This window comes from Neovison vison, chromosome 7 (genome assembly GCF_020171115.1).
Source record: "Neovison vison isolate M4711 chromosome 7, ASM_NN_V1, whole genome shotgun sequence".
Lineage (NCBI taxonomy): Eukaryota > Metazoa > Chordata > Mammalia > Carnivora > Mustelidae > Neogale > Neogale vison.
The window spans coordinates 35,495,515-35,516,278 of NC_058097.1; the positions used below are offsets into that span (position 1 = coordinate 35,495,515).

The 20,764-nt window shown below is 49.2% G+C and overlaps 1 protein-coding gene across 1 annotated transcript in view; it reads right to left on the bottom strand.

Moving 5' to 3' along the window:
• Positions 1-5,752: 5,752 nt before the first annotated feature.
• The window catches only part of GPT2 (glutamic--pyruvic transaminase 2), a 33,592-nt gene continuing 18,580 nt past the window's right edge, over positions 5,753-20,764 (bottom strand). The window contains exons 7-12 of the mRNA XM_044256217.1: positions 17,528-17,607; positions 15,571-15,707; positions 12,128-12,302; positions 10,845-11,000; positions 9,473-9,585; positions 5,753-8,200 (exon numbers count right to left, since the gene is read on the bottom strand). Of these exons, the coding sequence (XP_044112152.1) occupies positions 8,110-8,200; positions 9,473-9,585; positions 10,845-11,000; positions 12,128-12,302; positions 15,571-15,707; positions 17,528-17,607 (752 nt within the window). The 3' untranslated portion in view covers positions 5,753-8,109. The remainder of the gene's footprint in view (positions 8,201-9,472; positions 9,586-10,844; positions 11,001-12,127; positions 12,303-15,570; positions 15,708-17,527; positions 17,608-20,764) is intronic.

Below are 20,764 nucleotides of genomic sequence, written 5' to 3' on the forward strand. Positions count from 1 at the left end.
CCTATTTTAGTAGTTTTCATTTGCATTCCTTTCAAGTACCAATGATGTTGAGCATTTCTCATGTGCTCATTGGCCATTTGTGTATCTCCTTTTGTGAAGCGTCTGTTCAAGGCTTTCCTCTGTTTTTTAATTGGGTTGTTTGTCTTGTTGCTGACATTTTGAAGTTCTTTGTATATTCTTGATACAAGTCCTTTATGAGATTTATGTTCTGAGAATGTCTTCTCCCTGTGGCTTGTCTTTTCATTTCTTAATGGTGTTCTTTTAAAAGCAGAAGTTCTTAATTTTGATGTGGTTCAATGTATCAATTTTTTCTTTTTATGATCTGTGCCTTTTTGTGCTAAGAAATATTTACTTATCTCAAAGTGGTATAAGATATTCTTATAATTTCTTCTAGGAGATTTATAGTTTTAGCTCACATCTTGATCCATCTCAAATTTTGCTGTGACACCATCTGTTGAAGAGACTTTTCTTTCCACTTGATACTTTGTACTGAGAAGTATGTTGTCCATACAAGTGTATCAAAGATATATATGTACGTATATGTGTGTGTGTGTGTGTGTGTGTGTGTGTGGTCTTTTTTAAGCTACAGTGATAAATGTACAAGTCTATTTCTGGATTTCATCTGTCCTTTCAGTAATGCCATACTGTCTTGGTTCCTGTAATTTTGAAGTCGGCATGTACATAGTTAATGTTGACAGTGTCAAATTGTCCTTCCAAAAGGTTGTACAAATTCATACCCCTCTCTTACCAGCCTGGGTCCTTGTTAACCTTATAAATCATAGGTCTGTGTCTTGTTCACTACTGTGTCTCCATGACTGAGCAATGTACCCAGCATGAATGATGAGAAGCTTCAAGCTATCTATGAATGTTGCCAACACTTATTAAGCTCACCTAGTAAGTAACATTATGATGAGATAATCAAGCCATCTAGGCAAATGTTTCTGAAAGCCCAAAAGATCGTGTCCTTAGACTAGGGGGGAGTAAAACAATAGCAACAATGAAAGCTAAATCTCACACAGTATATATTACACACAGACATGTTGTCCTTGTTGTCATGGCTTAGATGCCCCCCATTACAGCTACATTCCAAGTAGCTACAGGAGAGAGGACAAGGACGTAAAGCGATAAAAGTGAGGTAGCCTTCTGCAAGGGAGGTTTCCAGCAGCCACCACCTGACAGTATGTCCCATTAAATTTATGGCCACTTTTTTTTTTTTAAGATTTTATTTATTTATTTGACAGAGAGAAATCACAAGTAGACGGAGAGGCAGGCAGAGAGAGAGAGAGGGAAGCAGGCTCCCTGCTGAGCAGAGAGCCCAATGCGGGACTCGATCCCAGGACCCTGAGATCATGACCTGAGCCGAAGGCAGCAGCTTAACCACTGAGCCACCCAGGTGCCCCTTATGGCCACTTTTTATGGCATTTATGCCCACATACAGGAGCGAGGGAGGCTGAGAAATGCAGGTTTGATTTACCCCGTTCTTAACTACTTCTTCTGTCATATAGAGCCCAAAGAGTCCTAACTTACATACTCTATCTCCTTGAGTGGGGTTTTGGTACCCAATATGTATGCCATGGTGCTGACCAAAAAAACTGAGGGTATCCTGTTTTATTTTATTTTATTTTTTAAGATTTTATTCATTTATCAGAGAGAGAGAGGGGGAGAGAGCGAGCAGAGGCAGACAGAATGGCAGGCAGAGGCAGAGGGAGAAGCAGGCTCCGCGCTGAGCAAGGAGCCCGATGTGGGACTCGATTCCAGGACGCTGGGATCATGACCTGAGCTGAAGGCAGCTGCTTAACCAACTGAGCCACCCAGGTGCCCCGGGTATCCTGTTTTAAAGTTTAAAGTCAGCAACGGCAAGTAGCAGCTTAGCTTAACCATAAAGAAATACAGGCCCACAGAAGTCTTGTGGGGGAGGGCACAGTCCCATCTAAATACTGAGGAGTCCAGTAACCCCAGTTCCTAATTGGTGTCAGCCAGTCAAGACGGACCCACACTGAAAACAAGTTACTCTAGAGTTGTCAAACGTGATTTTTAAATTGGACCTATCTCATAAAGATTCTGGTGTAACTGGGGTGCCTGCCTGGGTGGCTCAGTGGGTTAAAGCCTCTGTCTTCGGCTCAGGTCATGATCCCGATCCCAGCGTCCTGGGATCAAGCCCCACATCAGGCTCTCTGCTCAGCAGGAAGCCTGCTTCCTCCTCTTTTTCTCTCTGCCTACTTGTGATCTTTGTATGTCAAATAAATAAATAAAATCTTAAAAAAAAAAAAAAGATTCTAGTGTAACTGGACTCGAGGAATTTCTATTTCAGAAACTGTGACCAAAACAAACAAACCACAAAACGGAAAAACGAAAACTTACCACTGACAAAAAAAAAAATAACCAGTGTACTCTGCCTAGCAGAATGTTCCGAAGTTTTGGCAAATGGTCCTCACTTCTTCTAAATGTCATTTTCATATTGCATCTGGCATATCAAGGGCGTATTTTCCCATTCCATTTCAACATTATCAAACATGTATTCTATCAGCACTGCTCTAAAATGGAGATAATCATGGGAAGCGCTGCTTGCCAAGAACTATTCTAAATCACTCTCATACACTCCATCTCACACACAATTTTTTCCCCATATAATGCTCATAATTTATCCTATTGCTCCATAAGTGGATTTTATTACCTCCATTTTATAGATGGTAACAGGGGCTCAGTGATCCCGTAACCAGTAAGGTACACTCCATGGTCTCTCACATTCTGGGCTCTGCCTGGGGGTGAGGCTCTTGAAACTTATGGCAAACACCCAGTCCTAAGAATGTTCCCCAATAAGCCTAAATACAAGGATAAGGGAGGTGTGATACCATCTTAAGGATGCTGATTATGCATTATTTTTTTTTAAGATTTATTTACTTATTTATTTGACAGACAGAGATCACAAGTAGGCAGAGAGACAGGCAGAGAGAGGGATGCAGGCTCCCCACTGAGCAGAGAGCCCTGAAGGGCTCGATCCCAGGACCCTGGGATCATGACCTGAGCTGAAGGCAGAGGCTTCGACGCACTGAGCCACCCAGTCACCCTTATGCATCATTATTTTTAAAAACCAAGAATTATGTGCAATCTAAATGCTTATGAGTGCAGCTAACTAAATGATGGAATAACCCGTAGAGCAGATGAGGTAGCCATGGAAACTGCTCATTAGGCAGTTTTATTAATATGTTGTGATGCTGAAGGGGGACAAAGTTAGGATCCAAACCACACACACATACACATCTCCACCACGTTAAAAATATTCTCAGGAAAAGGGCAGTAAGGAAATCTCCCAGAATGCTAGGCTTGATGAACTCTGTTTAGGGATTTCAAATTTTCTGAACTTTTCTTCATTTTCTAGCTTTTCCACATGAACGTTTACTTTGATAGAGTATTTTTGAGTTTTACACTTCTGTGTAATGGATACTTTTGTGGTCTGAACTTGTCAGCTACCATTAGGATTCTAGATGTTTAAGAATCTTCAAAATCTTTTAAGATCTTCAAAATTTAGTATCTTTAAAAGGACTTCAAAGGGGGACGCCTGGGTGGCTCAGTTGGTTGAGCAGCTGCCTTCGGCTCGGGTCGTGATCCCAGCGTCCTGGGATCTCCCTCTGCCTGCTTCTCCCTCTGCCTCTGCCTGCCTCTCTGTCTGCCTGTGCTCGCTCTCTCTCCCTCTCTCTCTGACAAATAAATAAATAAAATCTTTAAAAAAAAAAAAAAAAGGACTTCAAAGGGATGGTTGCAGTATTTGCATTCAGAGCAAAGGCAGATGAAATTGGGGAGGAGACAAAAAAAGGCTAAGTTCTTTTGTGCTTGTTTATTTGTTTGTTTTAAGTGAGAGCAAGGAATCCTAATAGGAAACTCCAGCTGACCTGAGCCTCTTTAGAGAGTTGGGTGGGTACCTGGCTGAAAGTTCCATCTTCATGTTTCTTGGGGAGAAGGGTCCTCCTGGCTTGGGGGCAGGATGAAGGCAAAAGATATCTGGCATTCCTCAAAGGCATTGAGAGGTGGGCAAAGGCATGTTTCTTTTTTTTTTATTTTATTTTATTTTATTTTTTTTAAGATTTTATTTTATTTATTTGAGAGAGAGAGACAGTGAGAGAGAGCATGAGCGAGGAGAAGGTCAGAGGGAGAAGCAGACTTCCCATGGAGCTGGGAGCCTGATGTGGGACTCCAGGATCACGCCCTGAGCCGGAGGCAGTCATTTAACCAACTGCGCCACCCAGGCGTCCCACAAAGGCATGTTTCTTAAATCAGTAGAGAACAGGATCACCTCCTTCTCCTGTGCCTGACCCACATATTGCTTTCAAGCCCAGCACACTGGGTGGATAGAATTTGAGTACTGAACTGTCTGTTGGCCATTCTATTTATGGATTTTCAAGGACAGTGACCACATCTTACTAACTCCCCATTCCCTAGGAGTCTGTAGCTCATGGGTACTTACCAAACATTTGCTGCAGGCTTTCTAGGTGTGTTACAGCAAATCAATACCAAAAATAATACAGAATAGTCTAATCTCTTCCTATTTAATAAACTATGTAATACGCTACACCAAGTTTAGTCTCCAGACAAGATGTGTACGTTCCCAAAATGTATGAATGATGAGGGAAGATAGTCCCCTTGGGTATCAACCAGTAATGGCCCTTAACCAACCCACCCAACACACACCATTCCCTCCCCTAGTCCCTCTCTAAAGAGCCACCTGTAGTAAATGATGCACCCCTGTCCTACAGAAAGCAGCTTCTCTTCCAATGGCTCTGATGGGGCTGGCAATTCCAAGCCCCTTTTCTACCTCCATGAGCAAGCACAGGGCCAGCCGAAGCCCCCAGGGCCACAGAGACTGATTCAGGGAAAGGCACATGGACCAAGGCAGCCAACGTCCTTTCCCAGAATTTTTCAACACGCAGCTAGACAGGACAGTCTTTGCATTTAACAGAGTAAACAGGAGAATCTAAGCCAGCTTCCCTCCATGACTTGAATACAATTCCTCTCCTACTTCAGGGTTCCTTTTTTTTTTTTTTTAAGATTTTATTTATTTGACAGAGAGAGAGAGAGATTACAAATAGGCAGAGAGACAGGCAGAGAGGGGAAAGCAGGCTCCCTGCTGAGCAGAGAGCTGGATGTGGGGCTCAATCCCAGGACCCTGAGATCATGACCCGAGCCAAAGGCAGAGACAACCCACTGGACCACCCAGGCGCCCCAAAGGTTCCATTTCTTCCAGCTGAAAGAATCCTACTTTTTTTCTTCTCCATCTCCCAATCTTTCTTTAATAAAGACATACAAATTTTAGTTTAGTTTAGTGAAAAATAAGTTCTGAATTTCAAAACCACACATCAAAACTTATGTGGATCTGGGAGAGGCTGAGGAAAAGGAATGAAATCCCCCGTATAGATGACTCCTCCTTTCCCCACGGGCCTCACAGCTCATCGTTCTTTCACTGGACAGCCAAGGCTGCATTCACTTTAACACCATCGCATTTAAAGAATCCACATTTTCCCACCTCAAACAAGAGAAAGCCCTAAGCAGGCAGGGCGGGGTGGGGGTGTGGGGTTGACATCTAGAAGGAAATGGAGATTGAGAAGTCGTGACTGAAGTCTGTAGAACTGGGGGAAAATGTTCATTCAAGTGCTAGAAACGTAAATTACAGAGTGAAGATGTACAATTGGTGACATCTGCTTGCGTTTAGATTGGGATCTGCTAGGTAGACGTAAACTACAAGGAAAAATGAACACGGTCACCATTTTGGACATGTATTTTATTGTATAGAAATTTCCAGCAGAGCTAGCATTAAGTACCTTTGTCAGGAGATGCCTATGGGAATCTAAGTCAGAGAACAGGGACAGGCAGGCCTGTCAGCTCTTCCTGCAAAACCACACAACACTGGGACAACCACCAGCTGGGCCTCAAGGTACGAGGTGATGGGCCACCCAAGGTATAGTCCCGCATCCCCCATGTGTGGATCTAGGTGAACAACGAAATTCTGCAGGTATAGATTTAAAGTGCGACCCCAAATGACAAATGACTTTCTTTGGCGGTACCCAATATATCACGATCAGCGTTCCTCCCCTGGATGAAGTTAACCTCCTAAGCCAGCTGACCTTCTTACATTTTTATTTATTTATTTTAAAAGCAAACCAAGTGCATACAGCGTCTTTTAAAAAGTCTTGTAAACGTTGCAAAGTTTTTAGGTGTTATTTATAATCTGAAGAGATTCATAGAAAAACTACTGGACTTGTTAAGACTATAAATACTAGCCCCCTTGTCCCCCCATGAAAAAAGCAGTTGTTACAAAAATATAAAAAATAGACTAGCTTCTACTATGTAACCTCTCCACCAGAAACCTCATGACTCGGGGCACATCCTGCTTTTATGTACCATCCAACACGCACAAGTGCAATTTTCTCAATTTTTAAGGAAGGAAAAGTTCCAAAACATTCCCTTTGTTACTTGGGACTGTGGCTACTTTCTTCACAGGGACTATAATGCTAGCAAGTAGGGACAGTTTGCAGTTTCCTATTGCCTTCCCCTGCATGGGCCCAGCACAGAAATTTCAGCGTAGGAGGCTGCCTTCAAAGCTCACGCCTCTTCATATTCGTGTCTCTGGTGCCTTTGATTCCAGTTTGGGACTTTGTGGGTCCCCAGGCTCCTGAGCTGGCTTTGGCTTCCCTCACTGCCTACTGGGGAAGGCCACTGGTAGGAGGGGGCCCTAAGGGAAGGGGCTCTCAGAGAAACCTGCTGTTCCCAGAGCCCCAACATTTGGGGAGTGCGGGTCAGGGCCCCACCCAGCTCTGCTAATGCCACGGAAGTAGCAGGCCTGGTGCAGAAAGGACTGATGCCCCAGGAGGGTATGCAGAGTCTGGGAGGGGAGCCAGCAGCAGACGTGGAGGCAAAACACTTGGCATTAAGTTAAAATAATTTGATAAACTTCCAATCCAATGACATGTACTTGTCCACAGCAGCCAAGCTACCAGGCACTTTGGCCAACTGTGAGCTAGGAAATGGGCTGAATTCGTTTTGAAACAACAGACACTACAGGAGGGGACTGGTGGCGGGGGCTTGGCTGTGGTCAAGTCCTTGAGGATGCCCCTCCCTCATCGGGACAGTTTTAGTGTTTCCTTGTCCCCGCTGTCACCAACAGGGGGCGATGTGTGTAAAGGCTCAAGGGAGCCCTTGGTGGAGACGGCTTAGGGCTAACAGCAGGATGCAGCCACACAAAGGCAGACAGATCTGTCACACGACGACGGGGATATTGCTGGGCTGTACCCTGCATCCCCGAGTCCAGGGAGAACTGTCAGACGGGGGTCCCAGCCTAAGCCTGCTTCACCCCCAAAGCTCTCACTACCTGCTGCTCTCTGTGCAGAGTCCTCACTACCTGCTGTGTGTTCCCAAGGGGAGACCCGGCTCAACTGGGAGCCTGGCTCACGCCCACTCCTCCCCTGCAGGACCCGTCAACCTTGGCCATAGCCCCCAGTACCTGTCACGACCTAGCCTGGCACCCAGTGTCACCAGCCTGCTGCTCCTTTCACCATTCTTGTCTGAGAGACAGGCCACCTGCCTGCAGGCCAGAATGGTGGGCCCTTTCTAAGCCTCCAGTGGACTTCCAGCCTCTCCTGTTTGAAGAACTAGATTTTCACACCACTAAGGGTTTTATTTCACAGATCACGGTGGGGAGTTTAGGATTTCCAGTCCTCGCCATGATTGTCATACATTCCCCACACCTTGTTTCTTCAGATCCAAAACATCTCTCGCCCAATATACCCTGGTTGTTTTAAACTCCAATGACCTTTCCAAAAGAACAACAACGGATTCAGAGAACGCCGGCCACATGTGCTGAGCAAGTCCCCTCTACTTTGGTTGCTTCAAAAAAACAGGACTTGTGAGATATCCTCAATCACACTGCTCGGAAGAGAAGTGCTCCCAACATCAAGGCACAAAGAAAGAAGTCTCTTGGGGCAGAATGACAACGAAAGCGACCAGTGACCTTTGTGAGGTCTGAGGCAGAGTCGCCAGGGAAGGCAAGTTCAGTCTGGCATGGGTGGGCATCAGGGGGAAGGCCTGACTAGCGGGTCTCCCTTTGGGCCCAAGCAGTCCTCATGCATACTTCTCTAGGAACTTTATGTGGAAGTCCTTCACCTTCTGTAGAACCGTCTTCAGCTTCTCCACCGGAGGGAGGATGGTCATTCTGTCAGGAAACAGGACAGCAGTTAGCCTGGACACAAGTTGCTCTGGAAAAGGGGAGAGGAAAGAAGCCAGCAGCTCTTTCCTTCACCTGAGTTGTAGAGAGGAGGAGGTGTAGGCAAGCAGTGGGAGGGGGATGCTGGTCTTCGCTGCGAAAGCACCAGCCCCAGGACAGAACTTGGAACTTGTTGAACCCACCCCGCCACCCCAAATCATGCGTGTTCTTTCTACCCAAGTAACACATAGGACCAAAAGCAGGAAGATGGCAGCAGAGGCTCCCTGACGCATCCACCTGTGATGGCAGGCCAGGACGACGTTCTGACCGGTCCATACAATCTCTAGACAATGACTGCATTTTCCTACAGATACAGAATGAGCTGTTCCTGCTGCTAGGCAGGCCCTTTTAAAATCTCAGGGGGAGAACGAACCTCTGTCACAAGTCTCCCTCCAAAGGAACTCCCAAGTTGCCATGGTAACTAACTCCTTCCTCTAATACTGCCATTATGCTCCCCATCCCCAAAAGGCAGCCCTCTCCAGTTAACTGTTTCTTGAATGAGTCACCACTTGCCAAGGTGAACCTAACTAGCGGGGAGAGGCCAACCACACATGTCTGTCCATCCGGGGCACACAGCCCACGATTGGAGTCAGGTCTTGGCTCCAAGGTGCTAACTAAGCTCATGACATTTCTTTTTTTAGCATCTGCTGCAGGAGACCTCTGAGAGCACTGAGTGGAGAAGGTGCTGTTCTGAACCGAACAGGCCTTGGTGGGGAAATCCCTGCTCCCCAGGCTGCCATCCCAGCAGGGTCGGCACCCACGGGGCAGTGCATCTCAGTAAGCAAAACTCATCCCACTGTTTTCAGATGCAATACCTCTGCAGACTTCTGGATGAGCTCCTGGGCACCTGGACACTGTATGCTACTGCGTGCACTTGAGAAAGGACAGGGAGATAAAACAAAACAGCCTACCAGGAATATTTCAGACGGTACAATACAGATGGAGACGGGGCGGGGTGGGGTGGAGGGAGACAAGAGTGGTCAAGCAGATGACCTTGGGATCTACCCACAGTGTTCCTAAATCCCTAGACCCAGTTCTCAGCATGGCTCTGCAGCAAGGCAGAATGGGGTTGGGCAGGGGGTCTGCAGCAGGGGCGTGAACCGCACATACTGCCATCTCTGGAACCAGCCTGTGCTTTCGTCCTGAAAATGCTGCACACACAGATGCCCAAGTTTTCCAAGACCAACCTGGGACCAGCCCCATGGTGCAAGACAGAGGTACCTGAAGTGGTAGGTGCCTTCCCTCTGCCCGAAGCCGCTGCCAGGTACGACACAGATGCCGGTCTCCTCCAGGAGCTTCATACAGTAGAACATGTCGGGGGCCATTTTATGGGCCTGTGGGAACAGGGCAGAACTCAGGGTTCGTGTATGGCTTTGTAAAACACACCACTGAACACCCGAAGGCAAGTAACCTCTGCAGCGGCAGGCTCTCTCCCACAGCGGGGCCCTTCTCCCCTCCCTGCAAGGCTCAAGGCAGGACAGTGGACGTGGCCGGAAGCAGGTACAAGGAACAAGGAAGCTGAAGGCTACTTCAGGATGGCCACAGGCTATGGTACTTCTGTTCCTCGCCCAGGACTGACAGTTTCTTTCCTTTGGGCCCCACACCCCGGCAGCAGGCTTTGGCGGCGGCTCCTATATGCCAAGCTCATAAGCCTCTGATGACGAGGCCCCAAACGCTGTGCCCAGGGTGGCTTTCAGAGATCAGCTCCACAGGGGCTTTGTTCACAGAGCTTCTCCCCTCTGGTCTGGACAACCTGCTGAATGGGTTCCTGGGCTCCAGCACCCGGGATTCTGACTCAGTAGGGCTGAGTGGGGGAGGGCCCAGATTCTGAATGTTTAGTGGGTATTGAGGAGGTTTGGGGAGCATGAGGACACTTTCAGAAATACTGCAATACTCTGCAAACCATGGGAGACGTGGAATCTGAGAAACAAACTGAGGGTTTTGGAGGGGAAGCGGGGGGTAAGGAAAATGAGCCTGGTGGTGGGCATTAATGAGGGCACATATTGCGTGGAGCACTGGGTGTGGTGCACAAACAATGAATCTTGGAACACTGAAAAAATAAAATGAAGTTAAAAATATATATATTGCTCTGTCCCTTGATCCTCAAAGTACGGTCTGTGGCATGGCCTGAAAATGCCGCACACACAGAATCCCAGGCCCTCCGCAGACTTCCTGCACCAGCACGGGGGCACTGTAACAAGCCCCCCAGGTGATTTCATGTTCACATTGCAGTTTGGACACGTGCTGCCCTAGGGTAGTCGCTGCACAGAGCGGATGCTGTCATGGCTTCTTCATTGTTAAATGCATCATGTCACACGTGGGGCACTTGCCTTCTTAACACTGGAGTTCACAGAGCCCAGATCCGCTGGGTCTGCCCAGCTGGGGCTGACCTCACCTCTGCCCCTCACCACAGCATGCTGCGGGGCTGGGCTTCCAAGAGCCTGCTATCTTTATGCTGAATGCACCAGCTGGCAGAACAGTCTGCAATATTCCAAGTCCCCAGAGTCAGCACTTCTGCTCCCTAAGACAAGAACAGCCCCCAAACCAGCAATTCCAAGCAAGTTCAAGTGTGCCCCAGCCCAGCACCCCAGACCTGAGCTGCCTCCACGGCTTTGCTGGGGATGAAGATCCGAGGAAAGGCGTACATAGCTCCTTGCAAGGGGTTGCAATGAATTCCCGGGACTTGGTTAAACAGGTCTTCCGTCAGCTTAGCCTTTTTGGCCAGATTTCCCAGGACAGACTCTTTCTCCTGAGGACACACAGAAAACACGGGAGTCAGCATTCTCTCTGGGCATCATGGAATGGCTCCAGCCACTAGGAATGGTCCCTTCAATGCGGAGGCAACGGAGCAGCAGGGTGAAAAGTGAGCTCGTGTGCATGAACACAGCAAACCAGGGAGGTGGGCGAAACACATCCCTCTCCAGGAACTTCTTCCCTGGGTGCTCAGCCCCAAAGGCTGCCCACAGCCCCAGGGCACACAAGGCACCCAAGTATAGGGGGTTCTGGGCAATAGGTAGGTCCTACATAGGCTGTGTCATGGCTTCTGTTCTTGCATAGGAGGTCCTTCCTGAAAACGAGAAAACCCCATCCCAGCCCAGAAGTGTGAATGGACTTGGCCCTGGATGGAATGCTCTAGAACATGCTTCTAGGAGATGGCCCATACTCTTTATTTTGGGCACCATTCTCCATCTGTGTGGTGTGCATAGGGCACGTGACCCCAGGCAAAGCAAATCAGTGACTGGCTCAGAGGTGAACCATTTCCAGGACCGCTGCTGCACTGAGGCATGAAGCTGTGGCCTGCAGGTGAATGAAACATGGTCCACGCATACAAGGGAGTATCATTCAGCCTTTAAAGGGAAGCAAATTCTCACATGCTATGACACAGATGTACCTTGAGGGCATTACGCTGAGTGACAAAAACCAGTCACAAAAAGACAAATATTGTATGGGTCCGTTGAGACGAAGTACCTAGAAGAGTCCCAGTCATAGAGACAGAAAGCAGAACTGAGGTTAGCAGGGGCTGGGGGGACAGGGAAATGGGGAGTTGGTGTTTAATGGAGACAGAGTTTCAGTTTGGGATGAGGAAAAGGTTCTGGAGATCAACAGTGGTGACGGCTGTATAGCAGTATAAATGGATTTTATGGACTAAACTGTTTGGCTAAAAATGGTTAAAATGGTAAATTTTACATTCTGTGTATTTTACCACATTTTAAAATAATGCGAGCCTGGAACAGCTGGGAACTGACCTTTGGTTACGTGACCCACACATTTTGTTTAAACTAGCTGGCTGGGTTTTTTTCCCTTGCAGCTGAAAGGGTCTGAGTGGATCCCTTCGAGCTGCAAAGACCGCAGTTAGGCCAAAGGCAGGCGACTCACCCTGTGGAACTGCTCAAAGGATTCCTCTCCAGGCACTGGGGGGTTCACGACGATGTCCATGGCAGCCTGTCCGGACACTGGCGGGCACAGCCGCACGGAGAGCAGCTTCACCAGCTGGCCTTTGATGTCAGGATGCAGGTTGATCACCTCCATGTAGCCTCCTCTGTAGCCACACCTGCAGGGTTGAAGAAGGGAGAAGGACCCACCAGTCACAGAGAGGCCTCAACTACGGGCAGTCGGTCAGCCAGAAGGTTCTGTAAGCATGCCCATGCCTAACACTGAGTGGCCAGGTGTGGCCGAGTTCTTCGCAATATAAGGTGAACGGCAGTGACATGGGCAAAGTCCACATCACTTCCTTATAAGGAAAAAGCATGCTCTCCCCTCTTTTTTCTTGCTTTTTCCCACTTCGGGAGACATGGAGATGCTGGAGGAGCAGCCTCAGTGTAGAGATGCCGCATGTTGACTAGGCAGAGGCCTCCTCCGTGAATGACCCCAAGGTCAGACTGTCCTGACCTCCCCTGCCTTTGGGCTATTACGTCACAGTCAGATACACTTTCACCTTGTTTTAACCCCTGTACTTAGGGGCCTCTTTGTTAAAGCAGCTTCGTCTGAGGCCTAGCTAATACAACGGCCCAGGATTCAGGCCCACACAGGCGCCAGGGGCGGGTCCAGATTCAACGGAGCCATGAGCAGAGCCTGAGGACTTCTGCTGGAACCTCCTGCTGCCTGAAAACAAAGTCAACCGAAAGGACAGCAGAGCTGAGAAAGACAACGAGACCAAGAGATCAGAGACCAGGCCCATCGGCATCCTCAAGACTCATGGCTTCTTGCCAATATTATTTTTAAAAAAAAAGAAAAAGCCTCCTTGGGACAGGTCAGTTCGAGTGGACTTTCCATTAGTTGTCACCACAAGGATCCTGACTGATACAGAGTCAAGTCACATGAATGGGAGCGGAGATATGCATGGAGTTAAAAAAAACAAAAATCCTTTCAGAACCAACTCGGCCCAAGCAGTCCCACTTTCCAGAGCCATGCCCCCTCTTCTGGGCTGTGATAGGTAAGTTCAGACGAAAGACCCCAGAAACGCAGACTCCCTGAGGCAGGAATCTAGTCTCACCCTCCTCTGTATACCCCACACCCTCAACCTCAGAGCCCCTGACCCAACGAGACACTCCGTAAAATGCCGCTGGAATCAGCTTGCAGAACTGACCCGGCAAAGGCAAGTTCCCCTCTCAGCCATCAGCTGCGTCTTCCCGAAGCAAGAAGATAAACTCTGGCATCTCCGAGAGGTTTCCCCTAACAGAGGCTGAAAGAAAGAACTTCCTCCCTAATCCTCGGCTGATGAGCAGAAAATCCACTTGAGGGGCATCTGGGTGGCTCAGTGGGTTAAAGCCTCTGCCTTCGGCTCAGGTCATGATCTCAGGGTCCTGGGATCGAGTCCCGCATCGGGCTCTCTGCTCAGCAGGGAGCCTGCTTCCTCCTCTCTCTCTCTGCCTGCCTCTCTGCCTACTTCTGATCTCTGTCTGTCAAATAAATAAATAAAATCTTTAAAAAAAAAGAAAATCCACTTGAGAAGAGCGGTCTCATCTCAGGTGAGCACATCTGAGGACTGCAGGGCCTAACTCAGGATGCCTACGTCCGGGAGACTGTTAAAAGGGTAATCAATAACACAGACGGACAGATGGCTAGTTATGTGATAAAAACACTGGAGCGTGAAAAATGAGTTCACAGAGAACAGACTTATTTAGGAAAAGAGCTACCCAGCACAGGAGTCTAGCAAAGATAAAGCACGGCTAGGACGTGGACCAGAAGACCAGCATGAATTAACCCCTGCCCACATCAAATAAAGCCAGCTGGGCGGTCATCCCAAAGGTACAGCTCCGGCCATCTGGCCAAAATATTTCTCCCAGCTTCACAGTTCCACTGGTTTCCAGCTTAACAAGGGAGACCCCTCCCCCATCCTTACACCTGGTGCATGCAAGGACCCTCCCCCACCAGTGCCTGGGGGCATGAATGCCCTAGTCTTCCCTTCTCAGCTTTTGCAGTTTCCCCTTTTCTCCCCCCAATTCTGGGCAGTGAGGGCCTAGACCAGTCCCTAGACCTCCTGTCTATCTATGCTCCTTCCCTGTGGGAGGTCCAGGCTCAGAGATCTAACAACGCGCACTCACCGCATCTCCCAAACTTCAGTCAGCAGCAGGCTATCGGCCCCGAGCTGGGGACTCCCACATCCATCTCTATCTGGACATCCAATGGGCATTTGAAAATTTAACAGATCAAAAAAACAACTCCCCATCTTTCCCCCAAATCTGCTTCAGCCACAGCCTTCCTCATCCACTGATGGCATCTCCTTCTTCCCTGCTGTTTGAGTAATAAACAGCTTGGAAATGAAACTTGCCTCCTCGCTCACAATCATCCATCAAGTCCACTCCACCTTCAAACACATCAGGACCCAGGGTCTCCCCTGCCTCTCTGTCCTGGCCCACAGTACCTCAGCTGGCTGCAAGTCTCTGTTCCTGCCCCTACGACACAGCAACCGCACAGCGTTTAGTCAAACGTTCAGTCAGGGGAGTTCACACCCTGCTCTCATCTTCCAACGGCTCCCATCCTGCCTAGTGATCAGGACTCCCAGGACTTCTTTGGTCTCAACAGCTGCCCCTTTCCCCCTCATGCACTGCTTTTCAGCCCCATTTCCCAGAAGATTCCAGGCACGTCTCAGGGTTCAAGCATATGCTGTTCCCTCTCTTAGAACGCTCCTCCCTCAGATACCTGCCCAGCTCCCTCCTTCCTCCTCAGCGACCCTGCCCCTACCACCTGGCACTCCCATTTCTTCTGTTTTTGTCCACCTGACACACAATTTTACTTGTCTACTGCCTCTCTCTCTTCACTAGGCCCCAGGTGTTTGGGGCAGGGACTGCCACGGTTTGCACACGTGGTTTGCTGGCTGCTGTCCCCTCAGGGCAGAGATCAGCACAGGACTCACAGCAGGCCATCCGTAAGCATTAGCTGGATGAACCACGACAGGAGTGAAGCAGACTCTGCCCCCAGTGCCAGGGTGGGGGGCACAGACAGCTTGCTCCCCTAGCCTCATGGCGTTCACGCACTTAACCTGCCTTCCCAGGCCACTCAAGATTTCAATGCTGGAGCCGCAGCCACAGGGCTGGCAGAAAACACTAGCTCTGGAAGCTGTTGTGGGCCCTGCTTTCATCTGCATCATTTACTGGGCTCAAGTTTCTTTCAAGCAGGACCTTATTTTTTAAGAACCTCTTTGCACAAGGGCTGTCCTCACACCACAGGGCTCTCCTGGTGGGGGGAGATGTGGCCTGACTCCTTCCTGCTTCTTGGATCAGCAGAGGCTGTAGTGCACTGGCTGTGGGGCAAGGCAGAGAGGCTGCTGGTACAGGGCAGGCCCAGAGGCAGCGGGAGGGAGGTGGAAGCCGACGTACTCGCCCATGTAGCCCTTGGAGGTAGAGTGGAAGGATGCAAGCTCCACGTTGCTGGAGTACTCGGGCCCCATCTCGTAAAGCACCTTCTTAAAGGAGTGGAATCTGCAGTCTGGAGAGTACACGTTGTCCTGGTATACCTGCGGGAGAGGACAGGACAAGGACAGTCACCCAACTTCCCCCAAGAGGCCTGAGCCCATGCAGGCTGCCAACCAGGGAGGGCACGGGTGCCCAGGCTCAGCCTAGTATGCTATGAAGTCCAACATCTGATGCTATTTCCAAAACGAGCCATACCAAAAGAACCTTCCAGAATATGTCAGGAGGAAAGGCTTTGGGCTGTATGTCCATTTGATTTCTCCCATTCACCCACACTCCACCCAACCTCCAGACCTTTCTCCCTCATCTGAACCTATGATGGCGTCAGGGACTCCTATCGGCCCAAGCAAGTTCTCTCCCTCAACATCTACCTCTTTCCATAAGACTAATAATGGAAGCGGTTCATGGAGCTGTCCTCTGACCCTGTCCCCACTTGAAGAGCCGAATGTGTTGCTCTCTTGCCCATTATGCCTCCATCCTCATTGGAACCATTCTGTTTGTTTCTGTCCGTCTCACCGCCAGCCTTCAAGACTCTACACATGAGACGCTACACATACTTCCTTCCTGTCCATATAGTCAACCTTCAGCAGGCAAGCACCCTGCTCTGCCCTTGGAGATGAGCTTCCCACACTCATGTTGGAGCTCAAGGAACTGAGGCTTTCGGGGACCCTGTGGGCCCATGGGGAGTCGGCCCAGCTCCACCTTCAACAAGCTAGGCACAGCCCTCCTCCTCTTCCTCCCCCTACCCCTTCCCACACCGGAAGGGGAGAAGGTCTGCACATGGCACCAAGGTCACTCTGCTGCCCCTCCTCTCCTTCAGAAATGAAGATTTTTAACACCTGATACTAATATAACCCCATATGTTAACTATACTGGAATTAACAAAACAAAACAAAACTTTAGACCCGGCTGCTCCTCCGGGCAACCATTCGGTGGATGAGCTGTGAGTGTGTGAGTATGAGTGTGTGTATGCACGTGGGGGCTGGAGAGCGTTGGGGGTTGGAGAGCGTTCCTCTAGTGAGGAAAGAAAGGAAACCAATGTGGTAGAAGCTACCACTGACCAGAAATCATGCATCAATGAAGAAACGAAAGTTGAATTTGACAAGCCTGAGTTTCTTCCTCACAAAGCAGGAAAAGAATGGGCAGCCTCAGCTCCACATCTGGGGTTTCGAGGAGCAGCAATCATGAAATTAAGATTCCCCTCCCCGCCACGGGCTACTATAAATGGGATGGTAAACACAGAAGCACACGCAGGCCCAGGAATGCAGCAGGATGCACGGCCAGCATCCACTCTCCCCTCCAGAGAGAGAGTCCCTCCACTTGCCCTCAGGAAAGACCACTCTCCCACTCTCCGAGGCAGAGACGTCACCCCTTGCCTGGGGCCTGGTCAGTTTGCATATTGCAACCACTGGCCAAAGTGACTGGTTCCGCGAGGGGTGTGTGACCCAAGCTGCACCAATGAGGCTCGATTCTGAGACTTTTGTGGGAATCACCAGGAGGAAATGCTCTTTCTAGGCTGGGAAGAAAGCAGGGCTATGTGTGAAGCCAACGAGGTAGGCGAGAGAATCTGAGATACGGTTTGAGCCCCGGGACTTAACCCACACCTGTTACCTCTACCATCCTTTTTAAGTTTAAAGTGGTTTGGGTTAACTTTCTGAGGTTTAGAACCAAAGACCCAAACCAATATAGAGATGATTTAGGTCACAGTCTCATAGGCTGGCACATCCTCACCCTTGGTGAGAGTCACTCCTCCAACACCTAGAAAGTTCTCTCTGGCTACACAAGAGTCAAGTCTGGCTCCCTCCCCTTAGAAGAGAAAGCTCAGCCTCACTCCCCACAGAGGAGAACGAAGAGCAGCTCTTACCTCGTCAGCCAGGAGAAAGAGCTTCTCTTCCCAGGCAAAGTGAATCACATCTTCTATGCACTTTCTGCTTTGTACCTGACCTAAAAAAAAAATCCCCAACAAAACCAGAATGCAGCTTGTAACACTGTTTAAATTGTCCCTTGGAATGAACCCCACCAAGAATCACTCAGGTGTTCTGTGTTCCCACATGACCCTTTGGGATCGCCCTCCCTAGTTACTGCTCCTGACAGGGTGCAGTCAACCTCTAGGGACCCCCTGAGTGTTGGCCCCACCTGTCTGACTCACTTAAGTCAGGCACATGGAGGGAGACGTGTTTCACACTCAACTCGGGAGGGGTATGTGTGTGTGTGTGTATGCGGGGGAATGTCTGTCTGGGCTAGAGCCTAGAACAGGAAAACAAACCTGAAGGGTGCAGTGAATCAGCTCTGTGGCCCCCAGACCTTACCACACACCAACAGCAGCCAGTGGAGAGATCACCCTGGCTGATGGAGAGTTCCCACAACATCTCAAAGAGGCACACACAAGCTCCGTGAGTCAGGACAAGGACTGTGCGGCTCATCGGCTTCCTTAAAGCCAATACTCAGCAGGTGCTCAGGAAGTATTTGCAGAGTGTGTGCTGAATGAACAAGCCTGAGCACCAGCTCTGGGGTCTCCTGTCAGGGGCCACGTGGGAGCTATGCATCGCTGAGGACGGGGAGCGCGTGGCAGTCCTCCCTTTCAAGGACTTGACTCAACATGAACAGTGGAAACTAACCGCGCCCCCACCCCACCCCACCCCCCCGCCATGTTACAGAAATGAGTACAAAAAGCAAAACGGTCCTCTCCCAGTTCACAGGAGATGCCCCGGGTTGAGGTGGGGAAGGAACAAATGCTGCAAGGTGGAAAAGTTTTGAAACTTTCTCCTGTTTCCTGACACCTACTATTGGTGTGGCACTGGGAGGTGTGGCACCGGGAGGGGGAGAGTTGCTCCCACATACCCTGCAGGGAACAACACTACAGTCAAGCTTGCTGACTACTTACCAAAGAAGGCTGCTTCCTTACTATGCATGTATGTGAGTCTATGGATATTACTCGTAACTATGTGCATATGTATGTGTGTGTCTAATATGCACATTATTTATATACATGTACCTATCTTGATGCAGAGCAATCCGCAGATTATGTTACATTTTTGTTAAAAATAAGAACACTGAGGGGCACCTGGGTGGCTCAGTGGGTTAAGCCGCTGCCTTCAGCTCAGGTCATGATCTCAGGGTCCTGGGATCGAGTCCCACATCGGGCTCTCTGCTCCTCGGGGAGCCTGCTTCCTCCTCTCTGCCTGCCTCTCTGCCTAAGTGTGATCTCTCTCTGTCAAATAAATAAATAAAATCTTTGAAAAAAAAAAATAAGAACACTGGGGTGCCTGGGTGGCTCAGTGGGTTATGTCTCTGCCTTCAGCTCGGGTCATGATCTCAGGGTGCTGGGATCGAGCCCTGATCGGGCTCCCTGCTCAGCAGGGTACCCACTTCCACCCCTCCCCCGCCTGCTTCTATGCCTACTTGTGATCTCTTTCAAATAAATAAATAAAATCTTTAAAAAATAAAAATAAAAATACCTCCATTCTTCCCTGTATGAGAATATTAAGAACATGTCTGGAAAAAAGTTGTATCTTACGAGAGTACAGTATGATTCAACCAGATCTCAGCTCTGAACTATCGAAACAATGAATCAACTCCTTTACCAAAGGTTCAACTCTCCTCTTGCCAAGCAAATGCCAAACCGGGCTTCCTATGAAGCTCAGCATTCTGGGATTCTGGAAAGGCAGCGGCCCTGGATTGTACAAGGAATTAGCCACTGTTCCCACAGACTGACAGGTGGTGGCTACCTGGGGGGCTGGGCCTGCCTGCAAACCCTGTGAGGCTTACCTCTGATCCCACAGGCTATCCTCTTAGAAAGCAAGCGAAGATCTGAGCAGCAAGAATATCAAAACCACAGGCACATAGTGCTAAGGAGTGTGCAAAGAGGAACTAAGTAAGGACCAGGACCTCAGAAAGCCTGCTGCTCAGCAGAAGGGAAGTAATTTCACTGAGGTGTGCAGTGCAGACCTGAGGACAAGGACAGAGCTTGTTTCTCTCCAGTGCCTGGGAGTCACTGAGAACATGCCCCAGAGCCAGTGGCTGGTTAGACTCATGCGGTGGTGTCTAAGGGACCAGGACACAGCTGTGCCCAGCAGGGGGAGACATGAGGCCAACTTACAGAAGGGATGGCTTGGACACAGAAAGGCTGGAGAGGGGTCTTCCAGGTGCCTCTCACTAGAGACTGAGCCAAACCAAAGCCAATTTCCCAAACCTCATGAGAAAATCTGTTGTTTGATCCTGCCCAGGGGCCTTCTCTTCTTTGCGTAACAGAGCTCAGCTGTCCTACAGGGAATTGCCTCTCTCTGCACTCCAGCAGGGGCATGGGACACAAACATGGCCAGAATCTTGGCGATTTGAGTGGTTCAGGGATGGGCAGGTGACCCTACTTGGGCCAAAGAGAACCTGGCCTGGAATTTTTGTTTTAAAACTTTGGGCAAGGCTCTCCGGGGAGGTTGCTCAGCAGGCAGACCAGGGCTAGAGATGCTGAAGGTCACTCCAAGGACAGAGACTTTCTGGGAAGGACTCTAACCCAGACCTGGGGAAGGGATCGAGGTTCCCAGGGCAATGATGCTGGTTCAGGTGGACTGCTTTACCCCTGGTCTTTACAGTTCTAGGACCCAAACCCTTCAGCCTTGAGCTACATTTCTGAGTCTTAAAACTCTGAGTCCTGGCTTATTATCCCACTCCATCTTGACACCTTTCAGCCCAAGTGATCACAGCGTGTGGTCCAGACAAGATACCTGGCTATCTCAGGTAGGTTTCTATTTTCCATCCCCCATCTTCCAAGAGCTGACTGGTATTTCACACATTGAGAACCCAGAGAGCAAAACCAGCCTCTGCCCATTCATGAAGTTACTCTTTAAAAATTACTCATATTAATATACATTCACATGATCCCTTTACCTAAAATAATAAATTCTTTAATGCAAATATTTCTTCCCAGACAGCCAGCTGATACAGTAAATGCCTGGCTACAAAGTTACCGACCCTCTAATAGAAACTAGGCATACAGAGTATTTCCCAAAATATAGGACTTACTAACCCAAGTTTGGACCAGTAACATCAGCATCACCTGGGAGCTCGTTAGAAAAACAAATTCTCAAGCCGCAGCCCTGCCTGA